This window comes from Cynoglossus semilaevis, chromosome 1, assembly GCF_000523025.1.
Source record: "Cynoglossus semilaevis isolate Cse_v1.0 chromosome 1, Cse_v1.0, whole genome shotgun sequence".
In the NCBI taxonomy this organism is placed as follows: Eukaryota; Metazoa; Chordata; class Actinopteri; order Pleuronectiformes; family Cynoglossidae; genus Cynoglossus; species Cynoglossus semilaevis.
Genome location: NC_024307.1, coordinates 19,205,993 through 19,229,504, shown reverse-complemented (window position 1 = coordinate 19,229,504; position 23,512 = coordinate 19,205,993). Strand labels below are relative to the sequence as shown.

The 23,512-nt window shown below is 37.2% G+C and overlaps 3 protein-coding genes across 3 annotated transcripts in view; 2 read left to right on the top strand and 1 right to left on the bottom strand.

Moving 5' to 3' along the window:
- The window catches only part of LOC103383765 (CAP-Gly domain-containing linker protein 4), an 18,275-nt gene extending 1,600 nt beyond the window's left edge, over positions 1-16,675 (bottom strand). The window contains exons 1-15 of the mRNA XM_025061091.1: positions 16,324-16,675; positions 15,247-15,380; positions 14,988-15,127; positions 14,314-14,407; positions 13,934-14,095; positions 12,517-12,635; positions 9,534-9,782; positions 7,482-7,617; positions 6,917-7,048; positions 2,683-2,868; positions 2,446-2,571; positions 1,960-2,083; positions 605-669; positions 393-471; positions 5-140 (exon numbers count right to left, since the gene is read on the bottom strand). Coding sequence (XP_024916859.1) covers positions 5-140; positions 393-471; positions 605-669; positions 1,960-2,083; positions 2,446-2,571; positions 2,683-2,868; positions 6,917-7,048; positions 7,482-7,617; positions 9,534-9,782; positions 12,517-12,635; positions 13,934-14,095; positions 14,314-14,407; positions 14,988-15,127; positions 15,247-15,367 — 1,869 coding nt within the window. The 5' untranslated portion in view covers positions 15,368-15,380; positions 16,324-16,675. The remainder of the gene's footprint in view (positions 1-4; positions 141-392; positions 472-604; positions 670-1,959; positions 2,084-2,445; positions 2,572-2,682; positions 2,869-6,916; positions 7,049-7,481; positions 7,618-9,533; positions 9,783-12,516; positions 12,636-13,933; positions 14,096-14,313; positions 14,408-14,987; positions 15,128-15,246; positions 15,381-16,323) is intronic.
- A 362-nt stretch (positions 16,676-17,037) lies between these two features.
- Positions 17,038-19,493, top strand: cimip5 (ciliary microtubule inner protein 5). Its single transcript, XM_017037686.2, has 4 exons — positions 17,038-17,263; positions 17,634-17,934; positions 18,018-18,057; positions 18,613-19,493. Exons 2-4 carry the CDS (start codon positions 17,708-17,710, stop codon positions 18,808-18,810), a joined length of 465 nt encoding a protein of 154 aa, XP_016893175.1. The 5' UTR covers positions 17,038-17,263; positions 17,634-17,707; the 3' UTR covers positions 18,811-19,493.
- A 1,091-nt stretch (positions 19,494-20,584) lies between these two features.
- The window catches only part of slc66a3 (solute carrier family 66 member 3), an 11,014-nt gene continuing 8,086 nt past the window's right edge, over positions 20,585-23,512 (top strand). The window contains exon 1 of the mRNA XM_008316950.3: positions 20,585-20,936. Within this exon, the coding sequence (XP_008315172.1) occupies positions 20,788-20,936 (149 nt within the window). The 5' untranslated portion in view covers positions 20,585-20,787. The remainder of the gene's footprint in view (positions 20,937-23,512) is intronic.

Here is a 23,512-nt window from a genome sequence, read left to right as displayed (position 1 = left end):
CAACCTGGAGATGAACCTGTCCATCAGAGGAGGCAGAGGGACTGGACCCGGTCACATGGCCAGGAACACTGTTACTACTCCCACTGAGTGTGCTCCAGCGTCGTCTGTGAAGGTGGAAATGATTCCTTTTTCCATTGTTTCTTTTTTGTTTTGTTTTTTAGATCAAATATTTTTAAAGCAAAAAAAGAAATACAATGAGAGCATGATTTTTTGATAAGGGCTGTTTTGGAGGAACTGGTCCTCAAGACACTATATTCAGCACTAATAACTAATAACAGCAGCTCTGAATGTTATTCAATTTAATACAGTTGTTAGATGTTTAGCAATAGTTCAGAAGCTTCAGTAGAAAAATGTTTTCTTTCTGAGAAAAAAAAGACAGAAGTGATAAATACCTGGAAGCTGGACGTCGTCTGCTTGTGTCTTTAGTTGCAGCGATGGCCAACGATGTGCTCAAACTGCGACGGATTGTTCCTACAAAACAAAACAGTCAACAGAAAAAAATTGAGGAATGTATATACAGTCGTTGTTAACAGAAGTTTTTGCATTCAGAGAATTCAAAGATGAATAAAACCAAAAACAGCTAAGACAGTGATTGAAGTCTCACCACCTAGAGGACGACTGAGACGAGAGGAAGACAGCTCTGAGAGACAATCGACAGATCCATGGATCCTGTGAACCAAGGAAACAGAGATCTAATATTTACCGACGCCTCTGCCTTTGGTATTCTACAGGAGGAGGTGGAAAACCACTACCAATTACCAACACAGTTTAGGAAAAAAATAGCATTGATTTATAATAAGTGAGCAACAGAAACATATTTAAAACCAATGCCAATCATTTTTATTAAAAAAATATTTTTTTTAAATCAATTTCTTTATGTATTTTTGACATTTTCTTCATAAAGTTCATTATGAAAAATGTGAGAAATCTGCTTTTGACATCCTTCTGACTTACAGATATATTTGGTTTATTGTCCTGTTAGAGCTAAGATACATCGACATACTATATATTTACTTTTGGAAATATATGTAAAAATATATGTACAAATATGTGTAAAATTATGAGACTTAAATAATTGATGAATACACACCAGACACATACAAGAAAAAGAAACAAACTAGACAAAATATAACCATTTTGACTGGAGTTCAACTACAGATGCGTAAAGATACAGCTGCATGTTCTCTATAATATTGTTGTGGTTAATAAAAACAAAGACAAGTTTGAAATTGACAGTAGAGTCAATCGTCTGCAACTCTGTTTTTCCTGTACTTTAATGACGTGTCAAGTATTGAAGGCTTCAGTTTGCCCAGACTTGATTATAGCCCATCTGAGAGATTGCAGAGAGAGTAATTAGATGTCAGAAGATGACCGCATTTGAGACGAGGGCGTCTCTCAAACAGAGCATTCAGCAGCTTCTTACATGAAACACAAACTCCACCATAATTGATGTGGCTATGTGCAGAATTTGTTGAGTTACGAACACAATACTAAGCCCTAAATTTGTGTGTGAGCCATGTTAGGCTTGGTCATAGTGCAAAATCCGTAACAACTGAATTATTCTAGCTATGTTTTCATTTCTTCAATCGTTTCTATTTTGCCTTAGAACTTTAAATACTGGCCTGAAAGCTATAGATGGCAGTATGAATTTCATGTTATCAATATATCTACTCACACAAGTTTTACCAGTTCTGGGGGCTGTTTGTGGCACATTGGGTGACAAATATGTCAACACACAACTGGTGCCTCAGAAAAGCTATTTATTACCAAAAGATGAACTAATTACGCCAATAAAAGAAAACCTCAGGCTAAATGGAATACCGTCAAATTTTCTAAAACAAAAGCTAGGATTCTCATAAATGTGCTTGGTTAATACATGTTTATTTGTTTCTGTGGCTGACTAAGAGATGAAGGCAACTCAAAACTAAAGACTACTGGAAAATAAAGGAAGGCCTTTACCTCTGAACATGGGATGGAGGAGCAAAGATGCCGTGTTTTGGTGGACAGCTGAAGTACCTCACTCCTCCCACTGATCCATCGTTCTTACCACTGGGCTTGTCTAATTCAATTCCCAACCACAGCCCTGAGCAGAAAGAGACAGTTGGGAAACTAAGTCCAGAGAGCACTATCAGACCATGATCAAACACGTGGTAATCAAAATGCAGCTAAAAGAAAACATTTAGATGTTGTAACTGTGTTTTAGCTATGTTAGCAATACAGTTACCAATAAATAAAATGAGCAATGACGCTAGTATAACAGATAACTGATGCAGTTATTAATCGCAATGGCTCGATACAACTTTTTCATGTCCGATACTGCAACTTGGGTGTCTGCCGATACTGATATCGATCCGATAACTTCTTTCCTCCTCCAGAATACATTTACAGTTAATTTTGTTTTTTTAATTTTAGCTCTCAAAAACAACACAGATTTTACCAACCTACCTGGAGCAAAGCTGGTTTTACCACAGAACTGGACCACTCCAGTTCTCTGGCCGACCACGAGCACCCTCTCTCCCAGATGCACCCCAGGGCCCTCACACATAGAGGCACAAGAGGTTGGTTGAGAACCTAAAAAGGATGAATGTAGTCTTTGACGTCTCTTCTCTTCTTTAATAAATCAAATTAGCAAAATAAATAAATAGACAGGTTAATCTTTCAAAGTCTTTGGGGGCTACAGACCAGCAAAGGGAGTCACGGTGGAAGAAGGAAGAGAATGATGAGCTGGTGAAGGTGTCTTCCTGGAACTCAAGGAAGAACGTTCCCTTCTTTGCCGAGCAGGAGCGCGTTGCCTTGGCAAGAGACGAGGTCTTGGCCCCGGGTGAGAGTCAAGTGATGAGGATGATGAGGAAAGAGAGCGAGACACACCTATGATAAGGAGGACACAGCAAGAACAGACAAACAATACATGAAGTTGGTTTTAAAATCCAGAGACTGAAAATCTATTCTAATAATGTAAAGATGGGAATTTTGTCAGGTTAAAAGCTCACATCGGTCACCTAAGTGGGACGTGCAGTATCTATGGCTGGAATCTCTAAATGACAGTGAAGGCGTTCTGTACTACTAAAGCAATAAAATGTCTAAAATGCTGCTGAACATTAACCAAGCCTCTGTGCAAACTCACCTTAGATTTTTATTAGGGATGTTTGAAATAAAAACTTGGCCAATACGGATGTGTAATAAAAAAAAAGTTTTTTTTTCTTTTTCTCGGAAAGGAAAGGAAAGGAATTACTGAACTAGCAGTACGTTAAAAGTCTTTCAGCCTTTATCATACTATCTTTAAATGAGCATAAATTCAATCAAACACAAGTATGACACTAAAACAACCTTTATTGGCAATTTTTAGTTTGCTTTTAAAATGCATTCAAAGCCCTCTTAGATTGCTGGCTCATCAATGAGAAGATTTTTTTCACAACCTACATTGACCATTAAAATTATTTAAATGTTTTGACCTGATGAACAAAAACTACCAACCTTGTTACATCGAGTGTAAATGTAAAAACAATTGGAAAATAAATAAAATACAAAAGTACTATGTTGTCCCAGTTTCCCTGAAGCGAGAGAGAAAGAAGTTACGAGTGAGCCGCAGTAAAAATTATGAGTTGTTTTGGCCCACATTTATTTTATTTCCTGATGGCCAATGGCAGTTAACGAGGCACATATCGGCCAGTACTAATGTTCGTCCAATGCATCCCTAGTTTTTAGCAAAACAGATCATAGTTCTGCTCTTTTAAATATATGTATATTTTATATATATATATATATATAAATTTAAAATATGCTATGATAAATGTGACATTAAGATAAATACAAGTGTAACTGTAGAGCATCATTCTTTAGGCGCACCAATCAACAGAGTTAATTTTAAGGCAAATACACCTGAAAATGAAGGAGAGTTGTGTCCAGTACTAATCTTTTTAAGCTAATTAAATTTTAGACCTCATGAGGTTTTTATTCTCAAACCTCCTCAGGACTAGAGGTTAATTCACAGGCCAAATCATTAAAAGTAATTAATTAAATCTTGAACATTCAGTTACAGATAAATTAGAAAATAAAAATAATGTGTAGACACATTATTCCTGCAGCCATTGCCAATGGCTTCTTCGTCACACTCGGCTGACAAACTATTGAAAGCAAACAATTAAGCAATGTAAAACTGTATTTAAAAATGACTTAGTAGAAAAAAAATAATTGCCTGACAAACTTTTTTAATAGTTATACTCCATAATCAGGCTTGGCAAATAAGCAAAGAAACCAAAGATTTGGTGAAGAATCAAAACAAGAGCAAAGAGCAAGAGCACCAATCATTAACAAACTTCAATTTCAATTTTGTGTATTGATATAAATACTTTTACAACATTATTTATTTTTTGTCAACACCAAACACACACAACAAATTTAAATGGAGTTCAGACATTAAAAGAACTCTCACAACAACATCTCTAGAAGCATGAAAATAGAGGAAGAATATACAAATAGTCAATACTGTATAATACTCAAATCATTATAAAAAAACCAAAGCACAACATAAAAATTATAGAAAGCAAGGATGGCTCGATACAACTTTTTGATATCCCATACCAATACTAATAGTGCAACTTGGAGTTGAACCGATATCAATCCGATACCTTCTTTTTTCCTCCAGCAAGCCACAGGCTGCTGTTGCTGAGGTGATAGATTCCCTGTTTAATCCTGGGACCAGTACTGATCCTGAGTATCGTATTGAGCCATTCCTAATAGAAAAAATAATAGAACCAACACTGAGCAGGCACCATGGTGACAATGACGAGTGAGAAAATTAAACTAGCTTCAAACAAAAAGAAAACCCAGGCAGATGCAGACTGAGTGTGTAGCTGTTTGCCTCAGACAGGGGACTTGAACAAAAGAGAAGGTGTGATCAGGAAATGGTGGTGTACAGGAGTGATTCTAACCACTGGTCCTTGGCACATTAGTCTCATGAGAGATCGTCTGGTACTGTGGATAATTAGCCAACTAACTGCAAATAATTTGTTTTTTGTTCGTATATGTGACAGTGACAAGAGAACAAATACACTCTTCCACCTGAACGGAGCAGATGACTAAAATATAAAAACAGAGACTCAGCGCTTTGGAAGATCTTTGTGTTTGTCTTTCATAAATTCGTGCGAGTATGTCTGCATCACGTTTAACTAAACAGGTGCATTTATTGAGATATTTTTGTTTGGTGCTGCGCCATGTGATTTCAAAACAAAATTGGTGTTGTCCAACTATTACAATTTATCTCTTGTCAAACTCTGTTACTTTCTGCCCCTGCGTCTGACTCACTGACAGATGCCATGATTAAAACATATCCTGTGTTGTGTACTTCAGTAATAATGTTTTGTTTTTAATCAGTGTAAATTATGTTACATTACGTTTTATCTCGTTAATTTCCCATTGGTTAACATTTAAAAAATATATAATACTAGCTTGGTGTTTATTGATTGCAATGTCAGTGCATATTTAAAGGCAAATAGCAAACAGTCCTTTCATATACTGTCGTGAACATCTCTTTAAAATGTCAAACGATCCTTGTCAGTTGACCTTTAGCTGGCCGGGACTTGCCAAGACAATTTTTCTCTTCCAAATATTGATGGTCACATGAAATGACACCTCAGGCATCTGTGCTTTTTAGTCCCTGTCAGTGGTCCTGCTGTGCTTTATGGTACACACTACAGTGGGCACACTATAATAGGGTATTTACATAGCCAAGAACATAGTCCAAAACAGTGACCTAGAATTATGCTAAACAATAACTTTGAGAATTTATAATGTATAATAGGTTAGAAAGGCTATAAAAAGTGTTATTTCATAAATTTATTTTGTTCTCAGATTGTATGCTGTGTCAACCCATGGCCTTCACATGAAATGTAAGTGATGAATGATGTCCGGGAAATTCAGCCATCAATTCTCTAGTTATTAAACCCTGTTTAATTGTACAATCAATCAACAAATCCCACTAGCAACTGAAGGATCTGTTATTCTGGTCACATCCACATGAACTGGCCTTTAAAAGATTTTGATATTGCTCTTCATCAAAAATGCTATAAACCACAGTGAGTGCAAAAACCAAAGAAATATACTAAGGCAAAGTTCCTCCATGTTTTTAACGGCATATGAATATATTGTGAAACAGATGAGTGGAGAGTCCTTGCCAGAACCATTTTTGGCACTGGCACTAGTCCCCTTTAAGGGCATTCCCATGAGATTAATATTTAAGCCTTAAAGCAGTCACGCTACGTAAACTAAGCCAGTTGAAGAAAAGCCATGTTTGGTAATAACAATAGGCAGTTGTTCTGAGCCATGTTTTATCTGATGGTTTCAAAGAATGAGTCCCTATCCGGTTTAGTGAAGCATTCATTACGTTTTTCAGAACGCTGCATTTGCTAAGGCAGTCTCATTATTCTGACCAACTGTTAAAAGGCTCAGAAAACCAACCTCGTGCCAACATTTAGATGCATGTTAGCGAGCATCCCTGCTGTCACTGAATTTCAGTCATTCACCAATCACTTTACCATACAGTAGTCTGTAGCTCTAACTCTAAGGTGAAATTTGGGAAAAAATGCTTTCCCACAGTGTGTTCAAATCAACTGTGATACACTATAAAATGACACTGGATATACAATGCAGTTCATTCGACCCTCATGGAGTAAAATGTGTTAAAACTTTTTACCTGACTAATTGCACTAGTTATCAACTTAATTAACACAGTATTTTTGACAGCCCTTATTAATACATAAAACTATTTGAAACAGAACTCCAACTGAACTTAGTCTAACATAATTAACATCAACAGAGGAGCTAATTAACAAGAAATTAGCAAATTAATGCTTTCTACATCAAGGAGACATGTAATTATAATATGTACACGATGATGATTTTGACATTTGTTGTTTACCTGTGTTTGTCTTCGAGGTGAGGCGGGACAGGTTCATGTGGTAAGGGGGTCTTCTGGGTGTCGATGTCCTTGGTGTGCTAGTTTTATGTCTTTCCAGGGGTTTGCTGATCTTCGACAGAGGTGCAAAGATACCTGTTGAAAAATTACACATATATGCTAATATATGTTGGGTTGTGATTTACAAAATAAAACCACGGCTTAATTTCCAATTTCAATGACTTTTGAGTACTGAAAACAAATGTGTCTGACACTAAGGTGCAGCTTGTACTTAATTAGCATTAGTGTTACTGTCAGTTTCACTGACAAAAATTATAACCAAACCTTTGGATTTTTATCTCATGACTGTAAGATACATTTATAAAATAAAAAGCTTCAAACTTCAAATGTTTGCTTGTATGGCAAAAAAAAGTGCAACAACATATATTTTTATTTTTGTCAGTTATTGTTGCAGTATGTGCTACTTTGACAGTATTTCAACTGTTGCATGTTTGTCATTATTGTAATTTGTTATTATTATGATTATTATGATGGTTATTATTATGTCTGTGGGTTTCGTATGACCTACCATGTTTAAATTGACAGCTAAAATAGTGGACCCCTGCTACCGAGCCATCATTTTTCCCCTCTGGTTTGTCCAGCTCCACTCCAGCCCAGAGACCTCCAGAGAAGTCCGTGTTACCACAGAATCTAAGAGTTCCAACCTTTCCACACAGACAGAAACAGAGAGTCCAGGCATATGTTAACATAGTGGCACATAAAGCAGTGTAGAGACATGCAGCAAAGGAACTGGCGAGTGACCAGAGTAATGTGTGGAGCTTTATCAGCGATAAAAATACTAATCATGGTGTCAAAGGCAAAAGTTCTGTTCATCTATTTCTTAATGTGTCTGTCCTCAGTAATAGAGAAAAAGAGGGACAAAGGGGAAATGATTAGAGCATTGAACAGAGTGCAGGGGAGGATAATAAGAGTTTTGATTAGAATCTCTACCACTTGCTACTTTGCAATTCTGTTGTGTTGCACAGCCATTGATTATGTATTCATTATTTTACAGAATAAGCCTTACTGGGTTGAAATTAATAATTCCCTATTATAGGAACGTAGTCGTCTCTGCATATATGTACTGCACTGTATATCAACAAGAAAGAAAACACACTGGTGGGGAAAGATAGAACAGATCCTTTTTCAGTTGAATAGCTGGCATCATAAATAATGCCATTCTAAAGACTTACATCGGAATTCCATTCCTATGGCAACACAAACTCGATTTGAAGTGGGAACTCAAATACTGTACATCAGTACCTATGTCACTCACCTACACTAACACAGCAGTAACATCATAATCTAGGACATAAAAACATCAGAGAGCCTGACTTACACCTGGGAGTCAGAATGAAAGAAAAACAACAACACAAACAACAGCCAATGTAGCACAATCCAATGTATGGCTTACAACTGCCGAATGTAAACAAAGGCATTTTTCGTGTAAACTGGTGTGTGCATCGTATTTGGGGCTCTGCTTGCTTAATAGTTACGAAATTTGTTTTAATGCCATACGTCAGAATGATAGAATAAGACTTTTCTGATATATTTACGGGAGACGATGTGAACAGATGCCCTCCTGTATTATTGTGTCAGTAAACTCACTACCTTCCAAACAAGATTGCATTTGTAATTTGTATGAATCATAAACCTCGAATTTAATGTAAATTTATGATGACAAAAATTATTTTGAACAAACCTGCAGGTGACCACAAAGATGAGGTTTCTGTTATTTATCAAGTGAATCAGCCACAGGCAGAGCCCAAAATTGATAATGTATTATTGTCATTTAAAAAAACTCAATGCGGATCACACCCGGAGTTGGATTTAACTGACCATGTAGCAATGAAAACTATTAAAACAAGCCTTAATGTTCATAGAATGCCAATCAAAACCTTAAATACTTCTGTTTTATTCAAAATGCCCAGCTATATTGAACCACTGATCCAACTAATAAATACATGTATCTGTATTCTCTTTAGATATGAATGCTCATGGCTGAAGCTCAACACTTTTTGCACTTACTATAGCAAATAAAAATGCTGAGTGCCCTGTAAATGCATCTGTACGATGTGAACCTGAGTGAAGATGATTTATTGATTCATGTCTGTACCATTAATTAACAGACTGCTAATACGGGCACATGGTTTAAAAAGGAAAAGTGCTGTAAGATTCCATCCCTTGTTACTCCAGGACTGGAATAAATTAAAAATCTAATAAATTCAGCTCAGATTTTTCCCTATTAATTTGGTTTATCAATTACCACCGAGCAGACACGTGTTAATGATTTTAAATGCAGCTGGGAGCCAACTGAGTGCTGCCAGGAGACGATTTAATTGTGAGTTTCTCTACTTAGTGGACATCAATTAGAATTTGCTGAATCATCAGGTCATAATTACAGCTTTAAAACCTACATCCATTGTAACAAATTGCCCTTTCCAACAACCAGTACATCTAGCTAATGAAACTAGGGGAAGATTCAGACAATTTTTATGCACATCTAAAAATGATCCCATTAGAAGAAAAATAAATATTTTATTTAGGTGATACAGCCTTCGAATAGTGGCCTACAACACACCTTCTGTCGAGCTATCATCACACGGTCACCTAGACGGATTCCCATGGTGGCAAGCTGCTTCCTGGCCTTATCAGAGAGAGGAGCAGGGGATTGGGAATGAAGAGTAAGGGCCAGAGGAGAGGTGGGTCTGGGTAAAGACTGTCTCAGCAAAGCCTTGAGCTCCTTGACCACAGTAGTTGCATCTGCCATCTCTAAAGTCATGTCAAGTGGATCAGGCACCACGTCAGCGGGACACTGTCCCTTGTCGTTCTGTAAGAGAGAGATGACAATAGAATGTTGACAAGGAAGGATTTCACTTTTATCATAAGTGTCGGTGGTCTGCTGGTCTTGAGAGAACCTTCACAATCAAACGTCATCTTGGAAGCTGATCAGAAGATAGAGTCATGACATCTTACCACTTCTGTACCCTACGGACAGCAGCATGAGTATGTTGACTTTTTAACACAAATTAAAAAAAAAAAAAATAATATCAAAGTAAGACTCGAGATAAAAATTCTTCTTTTTTGGCTCAACTAGATGAAGCAACACTTGTCCATTAAATGTGAGAATTTTGGAAACAGCTCATTAGTGTGTATAAAAATCTGTCTAAAGCTCTGAAATGGTTACAAAACAAAGATATTCATAAGTAAATTATCATAGAAAAGTGAAAATCACAGATTTATCTTTTTAAAACAAATGTCTGTTGTTTGATGTGTAGTTTTACACAATGATAATGATATGATAACACATATGAATAAGCCACAAGTTATATTAGAGAAAAACTTTGAGACTAAATCAGTATTTGAATAGTTGTAGCTAATAAACTGACAACCAAATGTCTTAGGGTTGTTGTTGTGCCTTGGGCACTGTGTAATACACTCTACTTTGTACTCTATTACCTGTCTCTTCTACACGCAAATAACGCGATCACTACAGTGAGCTTTCAAACAGATCACAGTACTAGAGGTTCAGACAACAGCCAAGGACGTCCACTGAGGCTTCCCATATGGGAGCAGCTGAAAGAAGAAGATGAAGAAGTAGCTGATGAAAGTTTACACAAATCCCTTAAAGTGAGAAATGCTGATGGCACACTGAAATTTTTCATTAAAATGAGTATAGCAAACCCTGAATTGAAAACTAACAATAGCAGAAAAGAAAACCCAAAAAGGTTTCCAAAAGATAGTAAACTTTTGAAAAAAAAATTATACAGTACAAATAACTACGAAAAAAATCTATTACCTACAGATATGTACTGTACATGTTTATCATATGCTATGATCAATGTCACAACATGCTTGTCTCTCTCTATCTATCTATCTACATCCATATATAGCATACATATAGAGTATATATAATATATAAATATATGTCAATACATATATACTACATAAGGGCGATCATACAAGGCCAAATGCACCAAATGATGCACACTGTATATCTACTGCTCATCCACTTATCATTGCTCTAACACACAGTCGATACACATGTTATTTGCACAAACTGCAAAAGACTTCATTTTACCAAAGCACCTCAAGTTTAAAATCTTAAAATGTAAACATTAGGTTTGAGGCCCAGCTTGCATCAGTCCAGTCTCACTGAGTTCAGAGCAGTAAATAAGTTGATACGCTGACACAATTGTCAAATGAATCGTGAGGGACTGTAGACTGATTAGAATTGTTAAGGACAGCTTCAACAAAGTTTTGAGTGAAACTCTCGATGCGTTCTACAAGCCACAGTCAAGATACACAGACATACCTAAAATCCACCATCTTCTCAAAATTAAAATTAAATAAAAATGTTCTTGACATTTCTCCATATAAATAATTCTTTAACTTGGATTAGTCCCAACTAAAAAGAGGTGTGAAACACATACATCTATCATCTGCTGTTACTTACAGAAGCATACAGAAAAGCCAGTTGTTTTTTCATATTAAGGAGTGTTGATTTATCTGGATTAATCATGAATACTTGTGATTAAACCACAGCCGCCCCATGACAAATCACATTAAACATTTGAATCATTTGAAGGTAAAGGACTGACTCTATATTGTTTAAATTTTAGGTTCAAACATCCATAAAAATGTTGAAATTCTCTTCTGTCTTTGCAGTGAAACAACAGAATAGAATAGCGTAGAGAACAAAACGAGACATGTTGTGGTCTACTTCAATGTGCCAGACCTATTTTATTTTTTATTTAGAGAACAGAGAGTGGTTTCATTCAAAAAAGCTGCTGCACTCCTCTCCAGACCAGGGAATTATTAAGTTATAATGCATGGGACTTTGGTGACCTCAAGTGGATGTACAGTTTCCATTCACAAACAACCTTAATGTATATTGTGTGAATGAATAAAGAGAATACCTAATGATACATATAATAATAATGACATACAGTGAGAGTGATTCTTATTCGCTTACAGCAAAAATTCACCTCTAAGTCTCTGCCCTAAAAAACTTTAAACATTTTAAAACACAGCGTTTCTATGCGGGAATGATCATTTCTCTGAATGACAACCAGGAAAAGAAATGTCAAATAGCACAAGCATATGATTTCACTAGAGGCAACTAAACTAGAACTGTGTAGCTCTTACTATGTTGTTGTTTATGACATAAACCAGCAAACTGGAGTGGACAATTAAAGCTGTTGGATCTTGCCAGGGATGGAGGAAACTACGAAAAAAAATAATTTACTAGATTTCAAAGGAGACGTTCAAGGAGTCAGCAGCAATTCTAGGATTCAGTTTTCAAGACAAAGACCCAAAACACATTTTAGTTGCTTACTGACCTCCACAATAACAGCAAACTAGTTAGAGAATGATTCTGTAAAGTCAACTGAGACTAGAAAACATAGCAAAAGGCAATAAAATCTGTGGGGGTTGAAGAGTTTTACAAGAAAGAAAAATAGGTGGGAGAAACTTCAGAAGACTCGCCTGAAACAATTGCAGCCTGAACTTAGCCAATTTGGTGCCTGCTGGCAAATGAGTGAAGGTAGGAGTCAGTCACTTACCCTGAAAGCAGGGTTGGCTCCCAGCTCCAAGAGACATTTGACAGCTGATGTGCACAGATTAGATGCAGCGATATGCAGAGCAGTTCCAAAATCAAAGTCACTGCAGGTGGCATCAACCTCTACAAACAAATAAATGAATAAAGATATGAATGAGAACAGAGTGACATTATAAAAAGCTAGATGTCTCGTTAATTAGCATCTGATAGCAACTCCTGTGACAGGCTTTTGTGCTCATCAAACGAATGCAATACTTGTTCATAGTGGATTAATTAACTAAATGGAGACTTAAAGGATGGCCTGGTTTGTTTGGGTGTCAGGCTGTTCCAGCACAACAACAGCTGAGTGCTTGTTCTTTGTAAACTAACATCTTAAAGTTACATTACGTCTGGGTGAGTGCATTGAAGATCTTGACAAAGGAGAATCTTTTGAGAATCAAGGTTACAAATAACAATAATACAATAAGATTCTACAGACATGGATTTACTCCACTAGCTTTTCAGAAATACTCTTTACGTTTTGTTTTTGTCAGAGATGACCCTGGTAGTTTTGTCTAAGTATGGAAACCAGTCAAACAATTGGTTTAGTCATTCCCATTATTTATTTATTATTTGTATTTTTTTTTTTACATGTGGTAAAAGTCTCTTAGATTTCTTTCTGATTTCCCTGCAATTGTTATGTTTAGGTCTTAAGAATGACGATATAAATACCTTTCATATGTTTTATAGATGATGTCATACAATGTAGCTGTTCTAAATGTATTGTTAATAATATGGCCCTTCTTGTCTCAAGAAGGAAAACCCTGAGCCCAGGCCAACCGAGCCATTCAATCCTGCCAGCAACTAGATTCCTACTTAAACATCAAATAACAATGTTAGACTAAAATGGGATTTTTATGTAATTTTATTTGAGTGTCCAGCTCCCAAAGTGTCTCTACAGAAATGTTCTGGTCCTGCCTTAGACCCCTATTTGTTTAAACCAGAACTAAATTTTCAGGCCAAATTATTAAGAATGAATCAAAGTCTAATTAACAGGTTTTTTTTATTTTTTTTTTACTTTTTACCTTTTTAGTTTGTATGTCTACTGTGGTTAGCCCATGAAATTAACCACATCTCATGTAGTATTTTCCACAATATTTTCCACACTAGTTTACATTATTTTAATAAATGCAGGTAACTTAGATGCAGCACTAGAAAGTACAAGACACAATCCATATTCCTTCGAACATAAGCAAACCTAATGTATCTTTTTAGGGCAAATTAAATCATGCTGCCTAGCAAAGGTGGTATTTGTTGTTTTGTACTACATGTAATAAGGCTAGTTTCTGTTGGTTCAGTTAATAAACAGGCAACTAAGTTCATCTTTTCTGGACAATAGCCTGACATCCTAAGAATATTCTGGTTCTTCTTTCAGAATTCACCTCCAGGCAAGGAAGCCTGCAGCACCACTCTGATGAGCTGTGGCACATCAAAATAAGCAGCATAGTGAAGAGCCCTCATGTTGGTCCAACGTGAATGGAGACTTGGGTCAGCACCCAGATCAATGAGTCGACAGGCAAAGTTAGCTGCTGTGTCTGCATCGCCTGGGAAAGAGAGGGGGAAATAAACAGTAGTTTGACTGAGATAACTTACAGTATGGTCTGCTGTGGAAACTGTGTTCAACAAGTCATATTAACAACAGCACTTAGGGAGTCATAAGGTCTTGTGTTCTGGTTTGTAGAAACAAAAAACACACACAGATGGGGCAGCAGATGTGTTCCCCTCTTTTTACAGTGGAGTTGGGAGTGTTGTGACCACTAACCAATGCCTGGTGCCCCAGCCTTGCAGCAGTAATGTAGAAGGCTCATATCTGTCAGGCCATCACGATCGTTCACACCACAGCCTCTCCTGAGGATCTGTGCAGAAAAAACATCTGGTTATGTCATTTACAAATATGCACAATAAGACACATCTCAGAATCTCAGACCTTACTTTAAAAAAGAACAACACATTTCTTTAGTAAAACAGAATTTATTTCTATGTGTGCTGTAGACGTTCTTTCTTTTAGCCATAAAATAGCTTGTTATTGTTGGAGTTCCAGTAACAGCTGCTGTAGTATTAGTTTTAGCAATTGCTGAAACAATTGATTAATCAGTTATCAGTTCTTTATTTCTTTCCTTTTAGGGGAACATTGAAAATGGTTTTAATTATTTCTATAATTCTTTCACTTTCAGTGCTTCTCAAAGTGTGGGGATCTTTTTGAACTTTGTTATTTGATGCTATTGATTTTGAGTCATTATAAAATACGATTTTACTTAGTGTTAATTCAATAAATTCAAAATGTTATTTATCAAGATTTTTGGTGGGTGACAGTCTGGAAAATCGTTCCCAAGTGTGGAACGACCAAAAAAGTTTGACAACCACTGGTTTATATATAAAAGGAGAGAAGAAAGACTTTAACCATGGCAAAAAAAAATAAGTAAACTGTACAATTACCTCATTGCCAATTAGGTCAATGTTCTTCTGAACCTGGGGCACCCACTGTCTAAGAACAGCAAACAGTTCCGGTATTGTAGTGTTGGGGTCAAAGAGCACTTCTCTGCACTGACGCTCACTTGGGTCGAAGAAAGAGAACTCTGTAGGTGATGGAGAGCCATGTTCACAAACATGTAAATCAACACAACCTTTATGATACAATGGTTTACAGTAAACATCTGGAACCGACTCCCAATGCGCAGAATGGGCAGACCCTCACCATAATCAGAAGGCATCGGTGCTGAAGCCACCTGGTGGATAACCAGCCTCTGCAAGAGTTTCTTGTTGCAGCACAGAACTGTGTCCCCCTCCACGGGCTGCAAAACATCTTGCTTTGTCATCTCCCCTCAAGGCCTGAGAATAGAAGAAAGTCAAAACTTAATTTCTAAAAAGTTGGTTCAAAATGTGGTTATATAAAGTTTTTACAATAATAATTAGATTCATTAATATAGCCAATGAGATAATTTACTATTTGTTCTTTAGTAAATAAGAACATGACATGATGGGTGTATTATAAAAGTGCTGAAGCCAGGACTTAACAAGCAGGGTCCTGAAAACACTCACCAGTGGTATTAGAATATTATTTTCGTATTCATAGTAAAACATCTTAAACAATTGTCCAAGTTAGAATTTCATTTAAATAAAACTGTTTTTCATTGACCACCGATGCTGACCGTCACGTTAATAAATACGGACATAGACTTCTTTTAATGTTCAAAAAAGCAAAGTTCAAATTATTATCAAATTTTAGTAGATTTCGCTGTACATTACAGGAGATTATTGTTATAAAATCATTACAAAGTATGTTGAATAAGAAAATGAAAAATACTACACTGTCGATACATTATTAAAATAAAAGATTATAAACATCGTTCTACCACACATACACAGCAACATGTGACACTGCAGTGCTAACAGTGGCCGTTAGCATAAACTGTTTGTATTAGTTTATTAAAATATAAAGCTCACACTTTATCACTGCTGGATCTGAAGTATTAGCCTAGCGTTAGCTTGTGTTGTAACCAAATAGGTTTAGGCTCAACGTGACTGAGGTACAGCGGCATTTTGTGCATTTTCACTGTGACGATGTTATAATTTTAAGGTTTAAATCGTCTCTTCACAGCCTGTGGAAAGTTGCTGAGAGAAATAAGCATCTTTACACATTAGCATCCATGATAAGAACGTCTAACATAATTGTCTCAGTCAAACTAACAGGCTAAAATACACCTAAAGACCGCAGAGATAGGAACATGCCATGCCATGTCGCTAATCCCAAATAAATGCATATAATCATTACCTTGACCTTCCTGCTTGTTGCAATTCTCCCATGGGGAAACGATAGTGAAGCCTGCAGCAGATTTGTATACAACAACAGTCACATGTACATACGTGTTGCCTAAAGTACATCCGGTTAAGCCTCCGATATTACAATAAAAGCCCGTGGTTTTAAACTTCCTGTGTCCAAAAATGCCACAAGTTTACCATGAGTCTACCCTTTCGTCCTCGAGGACGCTAGCTGAACACATTCTACTGCATGTAGGCAAATGCAGGCTACACCTGGACACGTTGTCATCGTGTCACAGGCAGACATAAAAAATAAAATATAAATGTCACGATCATGTTCATCCGTAACGTCACATCAGTGTCCTATGCCTTAGGCACAATAAGCAAGCTTTTTAACTGTGGAACAGTAAACACAATCAGTGAAAACAAAAACGGTCATTACTTTTACCTACGCCATGATGCTAACTGATAACCTGCTTGCTAACAGGTAACAATTCTAAGCACACCTCCACCTGGCAGCCTTTTTAAAAGACATTTGTGTTTGTTATTTTCAAGGTTGGGATAGTTTTTAGTGTATTTTTGGAAATAATTTTAAAGAAAATATCTACAGTCTAAACCGTGTTTGCAGATCCTGAAGCTTCATATATTTTGTTCTTTTAGTTCTAGTATTTGGGGAGTTGTTACTCACATCCATATCAAGTTATATTTTAAGACACATTATAAAGTCTATTGAAGCTAGTAATATTGCTGTAAACTGACTAAAATGGTGCATTGGGTTTTTGTTTGTAAAATTTTTGCTGTGGCTCAAAAATGTTTAGGAAACACTGCCCACTCTGATGATGTGTCCCTCACTCCCAGTCATTGTCTGACTAACGTTACCTAATTCAATGCTTTCTTTATGGCTGATACATCTGGGGTGGTCTACGGCGGGTCAAGGAAAGAATAAAATGACAGTAGGGTTCATTTCTGCTTGTTAATACTTTACTTTTTCGTTTTTTAAAAACGATTCATATTCTATTTATCTTAGATGGGAGGGGAGAAGAAACTGGCTGTCCAGAAAAAATACTTCCTGTCTTCTTTCTTAGTCGGCATAGTCTGAATGGTCTTTCCAACGGAAACTGAACTTTTTAGCTCAGTAAGACGAGTAGTTTAATCTGTCAGGAAAAAAAAGTCACTGCTGTCGTCATAAACCACGTTATCCCAATTGTAGTCTATTGTTCCATTTTGTATTGAGGACATTATAATTGCTTGAAAACAGTTTCCACGGAGACGTAAACAAAACGCAGTGATTGACGCTCGGCTCAACTCTGCTTTACTCCACAGACGCAGTGATCTGCTGCTGTGTTGTCCAGTGTCCACTTCACTCACCGAGTAATCTGCTGCACTTGACTGACAATATGGACTTAAACAACGTTAGACGAGCTTCCTCTGCAGGATACCGGTTACCGGAACGATACAGCCGGGCCGCGCCTTTATTAACCCAGCCAGTCCCAGACTGGACGCGCCGGACCAGAGACCGAGACGCGGTGTCCTCGGAACAGACTCCAGTCACGAGTGATCCAGTTAAACAAGACACACTGTGGAAAGAACTGGTTTGGAGTGAGAGAAGAGGATTACAAGAATGGTGAGAAAGATTCAAGAAAACAGGCACCATTATTAAACAATACAAACTGTTTGTTTGTGATTTAGCCCTTGTTATTCTTACAGGGAGAAGAACTGGAACTTTCTTACGAGCTACGATGAAATGGTATGATAATTTTGAATTTTACCTCATTCTTAATGTCTCAATTACAGGTTTTACATGAACATTTATTGTCATAATAGATGAACATAATGCCACATCATCTTCAGACTAAAAGAATAACGAGTTGTGGGGGTTCAAAATTAAAAAGTAGAACCCATACTACTATATGCATATATTGGACTCGTACAGATTGCTCACGTGTGATGTTGTTCAGTACAAACTATTACACCATTGATGGCTGTACAGTCCAAGGAAAAGCATGTTAGCATGCTGATGGTTTTGGCACTTAGCATTTTTGACAAAAGCAGATTATTCAGCTTATATCTGAAAAAATGATTTCTGATGCATCCCAAATAATGTTGAGTATTGAGTAATAAGGGGAACCACCCGCAGGAAGGTTTAGGGGGGTTAGTACGGTGCAGTGTGATTTGGGTGGCGGTCATGGAGACTGCTGCCCCCGCGACCCGGTAACGGATGAAAATGGATGGATGGATGGATGTTTTAATGTTGAGTTCTCTACAAACATCTGACGGTGTTGTGACCCCATTGTGTTCACAGGGGCAACTGAAGACTGAAGAGCCTCTACCTGGCTATGTTCCACTCTTTTCTGACCGTGTTCCCAACACAACCAACCAGGTATTTGGCAGCAGACTGTCCACTCCACTGGGTAGTGAGCTGGTCAAACTGGATAGGCTACTACTCTGGTCGCGAAGCCAATACAAGTGCAAGCAGGCTGCAGATATGCTGCCCTACTAAACAGCTCTGGTGATCAATCATCTACTGCACCCATAATGTATGCATGTTTAACATTATTGAGAATGATTGAACTTACTGATAACCTACATGGCAAAAAATCATGTTGATGTCAATGTTCATCAATGTTTAACAATGTAGAGTGTTATTGTTAAACATATTTATTTTGTATTGTTTCTGTTGTTTTAAAATATCAACAGACAACTACTACCAATCTCAAAATCTGCCGTAAAGAGACAGTTGAGAAGAGTAGTTGTCATTGGCAACATCCATGCCATCTGAGCTCCATCAAGAATTTAATACTAAGTAAGATACTGGATGACTTGACAAGATACCTGATCTGATTTGGATGAGCTAAAAGTTGCATCACTGCATTTCTTTGCCTAAAAGGACAGGGGAAAAAATGTGCGAAATAGACAACATGGAAAACAAAAACCACACATTTTGACCCACAAGGTCAAATATAGTGTGGAATAATTTATATTACATATGTATTAGTTTATTTAGTTTCATCTTAAATTTGATGAATCCCAAGATAGCTGCAACATATTTTATGTGATTTTTATGTAGCTTTTGTAGTCCGTCTATGTAGTCTGTGTTGGTGCTTTTGTAGCAAGTCATTTTGTGCTTTGGGAAAAATCACTGCCCCTTACATTTTGCTACATAGTCTTGATTGCTATTCCAAACTGTTTGTAGTCCGTCTATGTAGTCTGTGTTGCTGCTTTTGTAGCAAGTCATATTGTGCTTTCGGAAAAATCACTGCCCCTTACATTTTTCTTCAATTAAATATGTCTACCATAACTACCCGTGGTCTGGGGTCATCAAATTGTACTAATAGTAATATTATCATTATAGGGCTAGTAATAGTAGAGGACGTAATAGTATCACGACGTAATAGTATCACGACGTAATAGTATCAGGACGTAATAGTATCAGGACGTAATAGTAGAGGACGTAATAGTATCACATGATAGTTTGCAGGATACCTTTTTCCATGGAATCAAACCTGGAGCCTTCTGCCTGGCAGACCACTGTACCACTGTAGCGCCTCTTAGTTTAAATTCAGATTTCTTTGTACTGTGTATCTTGTGTAGAAAAAAACACAACTACCATAACTATTTCAAGCATGTCATTTTTGAAAACCATTTGGACAAAAGTTTGTCATGTCAAAATGATTAACTGTGAAAAAATGTACTGCACTGTACTAGAATGATGTTCTTTTGCTGATAACAAATGTTTTGTTTTTTCCTTACAACATTTGTTTCTATTAAAAATGTAAGGATTGTGGTACATAGTTTAAATCTCAGACAATTACAAATGAGCAACTCGGGCAATTCACATTCCCCGTTTATGTTATCTGCACATCACAGCAGAATGTAGATGTATGCGGAAGTGAAAAGGATGTTGTGTTGCTAACGAAACTAGAAATGAAAGATAGGAGAATATACTTTCAGAATAATGTGTATATTCATCTTCGGTTAAATTGTTAGATTTACATGGTTTTCTCGTCGTGTGCTCCATAAATATGTAAAAAAAATATTAGACAAATGGTGAAAAGAATAATTTATGAAAGCAGTTCAACCCCACAGCAAATTCCTTAAAATTGTACATAGTACTGTCTTTAAAACATCATAATATGTTGGAGATTTGAAGCTACATTTTATGGGCAGATATATTTGTGTACTTCACACATATAACGTCTGTACCAACAAATCTAAAGAAAACGTATTTGCTTTTACACATTTGTGCCTGACTTGTTGAACGTTAAAACTCATTTAAACGCTGCAACGCACCTACTGTACGCCCTGAATAGTACAGCTTTTACTTTGAAGATGTAAAACGGATCTTCACCTCTGAACAAGCAAGACTTGGGCGCCAGGGATAGCAGCAGCTGTAGCTGTGTTGACAGTAAACGTGTGAGCAGAGATAGTTTTAACTCCAGGAGATCCGTGTAATTTCAAGTGATCAGTGAAGGTCGAGATGATGCAGCAGGACACTTTACTACACGTGGCTAATGTCAGCACACTTTGCCTGTGCATGGTGCTGAAGTTTCCGCAAATCTTCGTGATGATGCGAGCCAAGTCCTCCAGTGGAGTCAGTCTCAGCAGTCTGCTGCTGGAGTTGAGCGGGTAAGAGTTGATACCTTTGAAAGTTTTTAAAGTCTGAGAGTAGCTAGCCTTGTATGTTGAATGTTTTTGTACGAATATTCCTCAGTAAACCGCCTACAATTACTTCCAAATTCAAATGTTTTGTTGCTGCATTCGCGTTCTTCTCATTTCTCGTTTCCTTACAACAGAGATTCACTAACTAACTAACTTTAGGTGGGGGGCGCAAACACACGACCCTCCCCCCCCCACACACACACACGTTACAATGCAAACTTTTGAATTAGTCAACACTTCAATTAAATCATATGAAATATAATTTTTTTTACTAGTCATCAGTAATTAATGGACGATAAACGAATAATACATTATCGACATTACAAGATGTCTCAACGTGAGGGTAGTTGACCATAATGAGCAATAATTGTAAATTTTGGACAAAATTTTGTCCAATTGTTTTTAAAATGTCAGCATTTTTAAAACTACTGCATAATGCTTACTACTTCTAATATTAATCATTATTATTTTGACACTGTTAACAGCATCAATACAATTAATACTTTTGTTTGGGTTGTGCTAGTACTTTTTAACAAATAATTTTTAAAACGTGTTTTCAGACCCTGCATAATTTCTATTTAGTGATTTTGCTGTGAAAGTTCTCAGTCACCCTGGTCAGTTAATCCAAAGACGAAGACTTTTTGTCTCTGACCCTAGAGGTCAGAGATGTCTGAGGTTCTTACCTAGAAAGGTGCAAACATGGTCAAGACACCTCAGCCAAAACCATTGTACTGCATTTACAGTTCTTAGAATGACGTTACCTGGAGGACCGAGGACTTACACACACATCCTGACCTAGCTGTAACTTAACACCTGCAAATAGGTTGGGTGTGTGTATTGTTTGTCACAACGACACTCTATTCCAGTATTTGAATTTAACTGTCTGCTTAGTCATCAAATTCTAGATTTTTTAGGGTTTCAAGGAATATAAATTTATGCCCCTTGTCGTCAGATCCAGACCCTCCTCTTATCTTTGGAATTTTCTAGCAGCTCCCAAAAGTGATTGATTGCATGACTCTCTGCACAACAACTAACACAAAAGGAGATTATTTCTATAGTACAGTCGCACGATACAAAAACTGACATCTTTACAATATCTGAGGTCAAGAAAAAAAACCTGTCCTAAGTCAACTTATTTGTACAGTTGAAATTCCCAAAACACATACCCCATAATTAGACGTAATGGCGAGAAGTTGATGAAGGTGTGTAAAATCAATATCATGTTGGTTTTACAATATCACTACAAAACAGAGCAGAATCTTTTGAACAAATGTCCAATGTAAGGTGGTTGATATATGGCTCCTTGTGCAGTGAGCGGCACAGTGGCGTGGATACACAGTAACACTAGGACATTTATCTGGAGTGTGTGTGTATAACACTGTATATTTCCCATTGTCCTCTCTGCCCTCTGTGCCTGGCAGCAGCTGCTCTGTCCTACACGTCTTCAGTCTGCCGGTGAGCAATTGCATGCTGTCTTGATGCATGTTAGTGTGAAATGACGGAGACTTAAGGCTGCACTGGCTTAGATGTTTATGTGCTAAGTTTGTTTTATAAGGCTAAATTACGTCGAGTGGCTTCGATCCAGAGGAGCCTATTGCCTGCTTAAATTACGGTACGTTTACCACTGTCATCCCTAATGGATCTGTGGTATAAAACACTGTCATCAGTATGAAGAATCTCCATTTACAGCATGTGAATTCTCCTTAAAGACGCAGTAAATCTTCTTTACTACTGAAGACTGAATACAAGCCAGCAGTAAATCAGCAGGTGGTTCACTTGTATTGACTAATACATCTAACTGTCAAATCACTCTCCCCAGTTTCACCTCTCTGAACTACTAGATCAGTACTTTAGTTTTTGGTGTGTTTCTTTTTAGCCTACTAGTGTGAGGTACAAGCACTGACTTTGAATACAGCTGACTTGGCTCTGCACTGGTTGTACGGAGGAGCAGCAGGAAATAGACAAATGTTCAGTGGAAACACGACTGCCAGGTTTTTTTCTATTTAAAGCCCGACAGGGATTTTAAAAAAGAATAACTGCTTGGAATTGTCTTTAAACGGCTGCCTGATTATTCTGAAAACCCGAGACTCAGTTTTCAAAGAAACCAGTTTGTTTGACAAGGTTTGACAACAGATCAACCAATAAAACTTCTTGTTTGAACTGGAGTCCATATTTCATGTGTATTTTTCCATAGTGTGAGAATGCAGAAAATATTATGGTTCTAAAGAAAAAGGCTAGTAGAAATGTGAGACAATATACAGAGACAAAATACTGTAAGGTTTTAACAGTTCAGGCTATGTTGGTTACCAGTTAGCAGAATAATATGCACCGTATATCCAATAATTCTACTGTACATCTAATGCAGGCATGAGCAAACTAAGGCCCGGGGGCCGGATGCGGCCCTTCTAGCTTTTTAATCCAACTCGCCAAACCTTTCCAAATTCCATCCATCCATCCATCCATCCATCCATCCATCCATCCATTTTCATCCATTTATCAGTTACCAGGTCGCTGGGGCAGCAGTCTCCATGACCACCACCCAA

Excerpts from the sequence above, each read along its gene's own strand:
- cimip5 (XM_017037686.2), top strand. The coding sequence starts at position 17,708 with ATGGACTTAAACAACGTTAGACGAGCTTCCTCTGCAGGATACCGGTTA. Across the intron at positions 17,935-18,017 it reads AGAAGAGGATTACAAGAATG|GGAGAAGAACTGGAACTTTC; the intron begins GTGAGAAAGATT and ends TTATTCTTACAG. Across the intron at positions 18,058-18,612 it reads TTACGAGCTACGATGAAATG|GGGCAACTGAAGACTGAAGA; the intron begins GTATGATAATTT and ends TTGTGTTCACAG.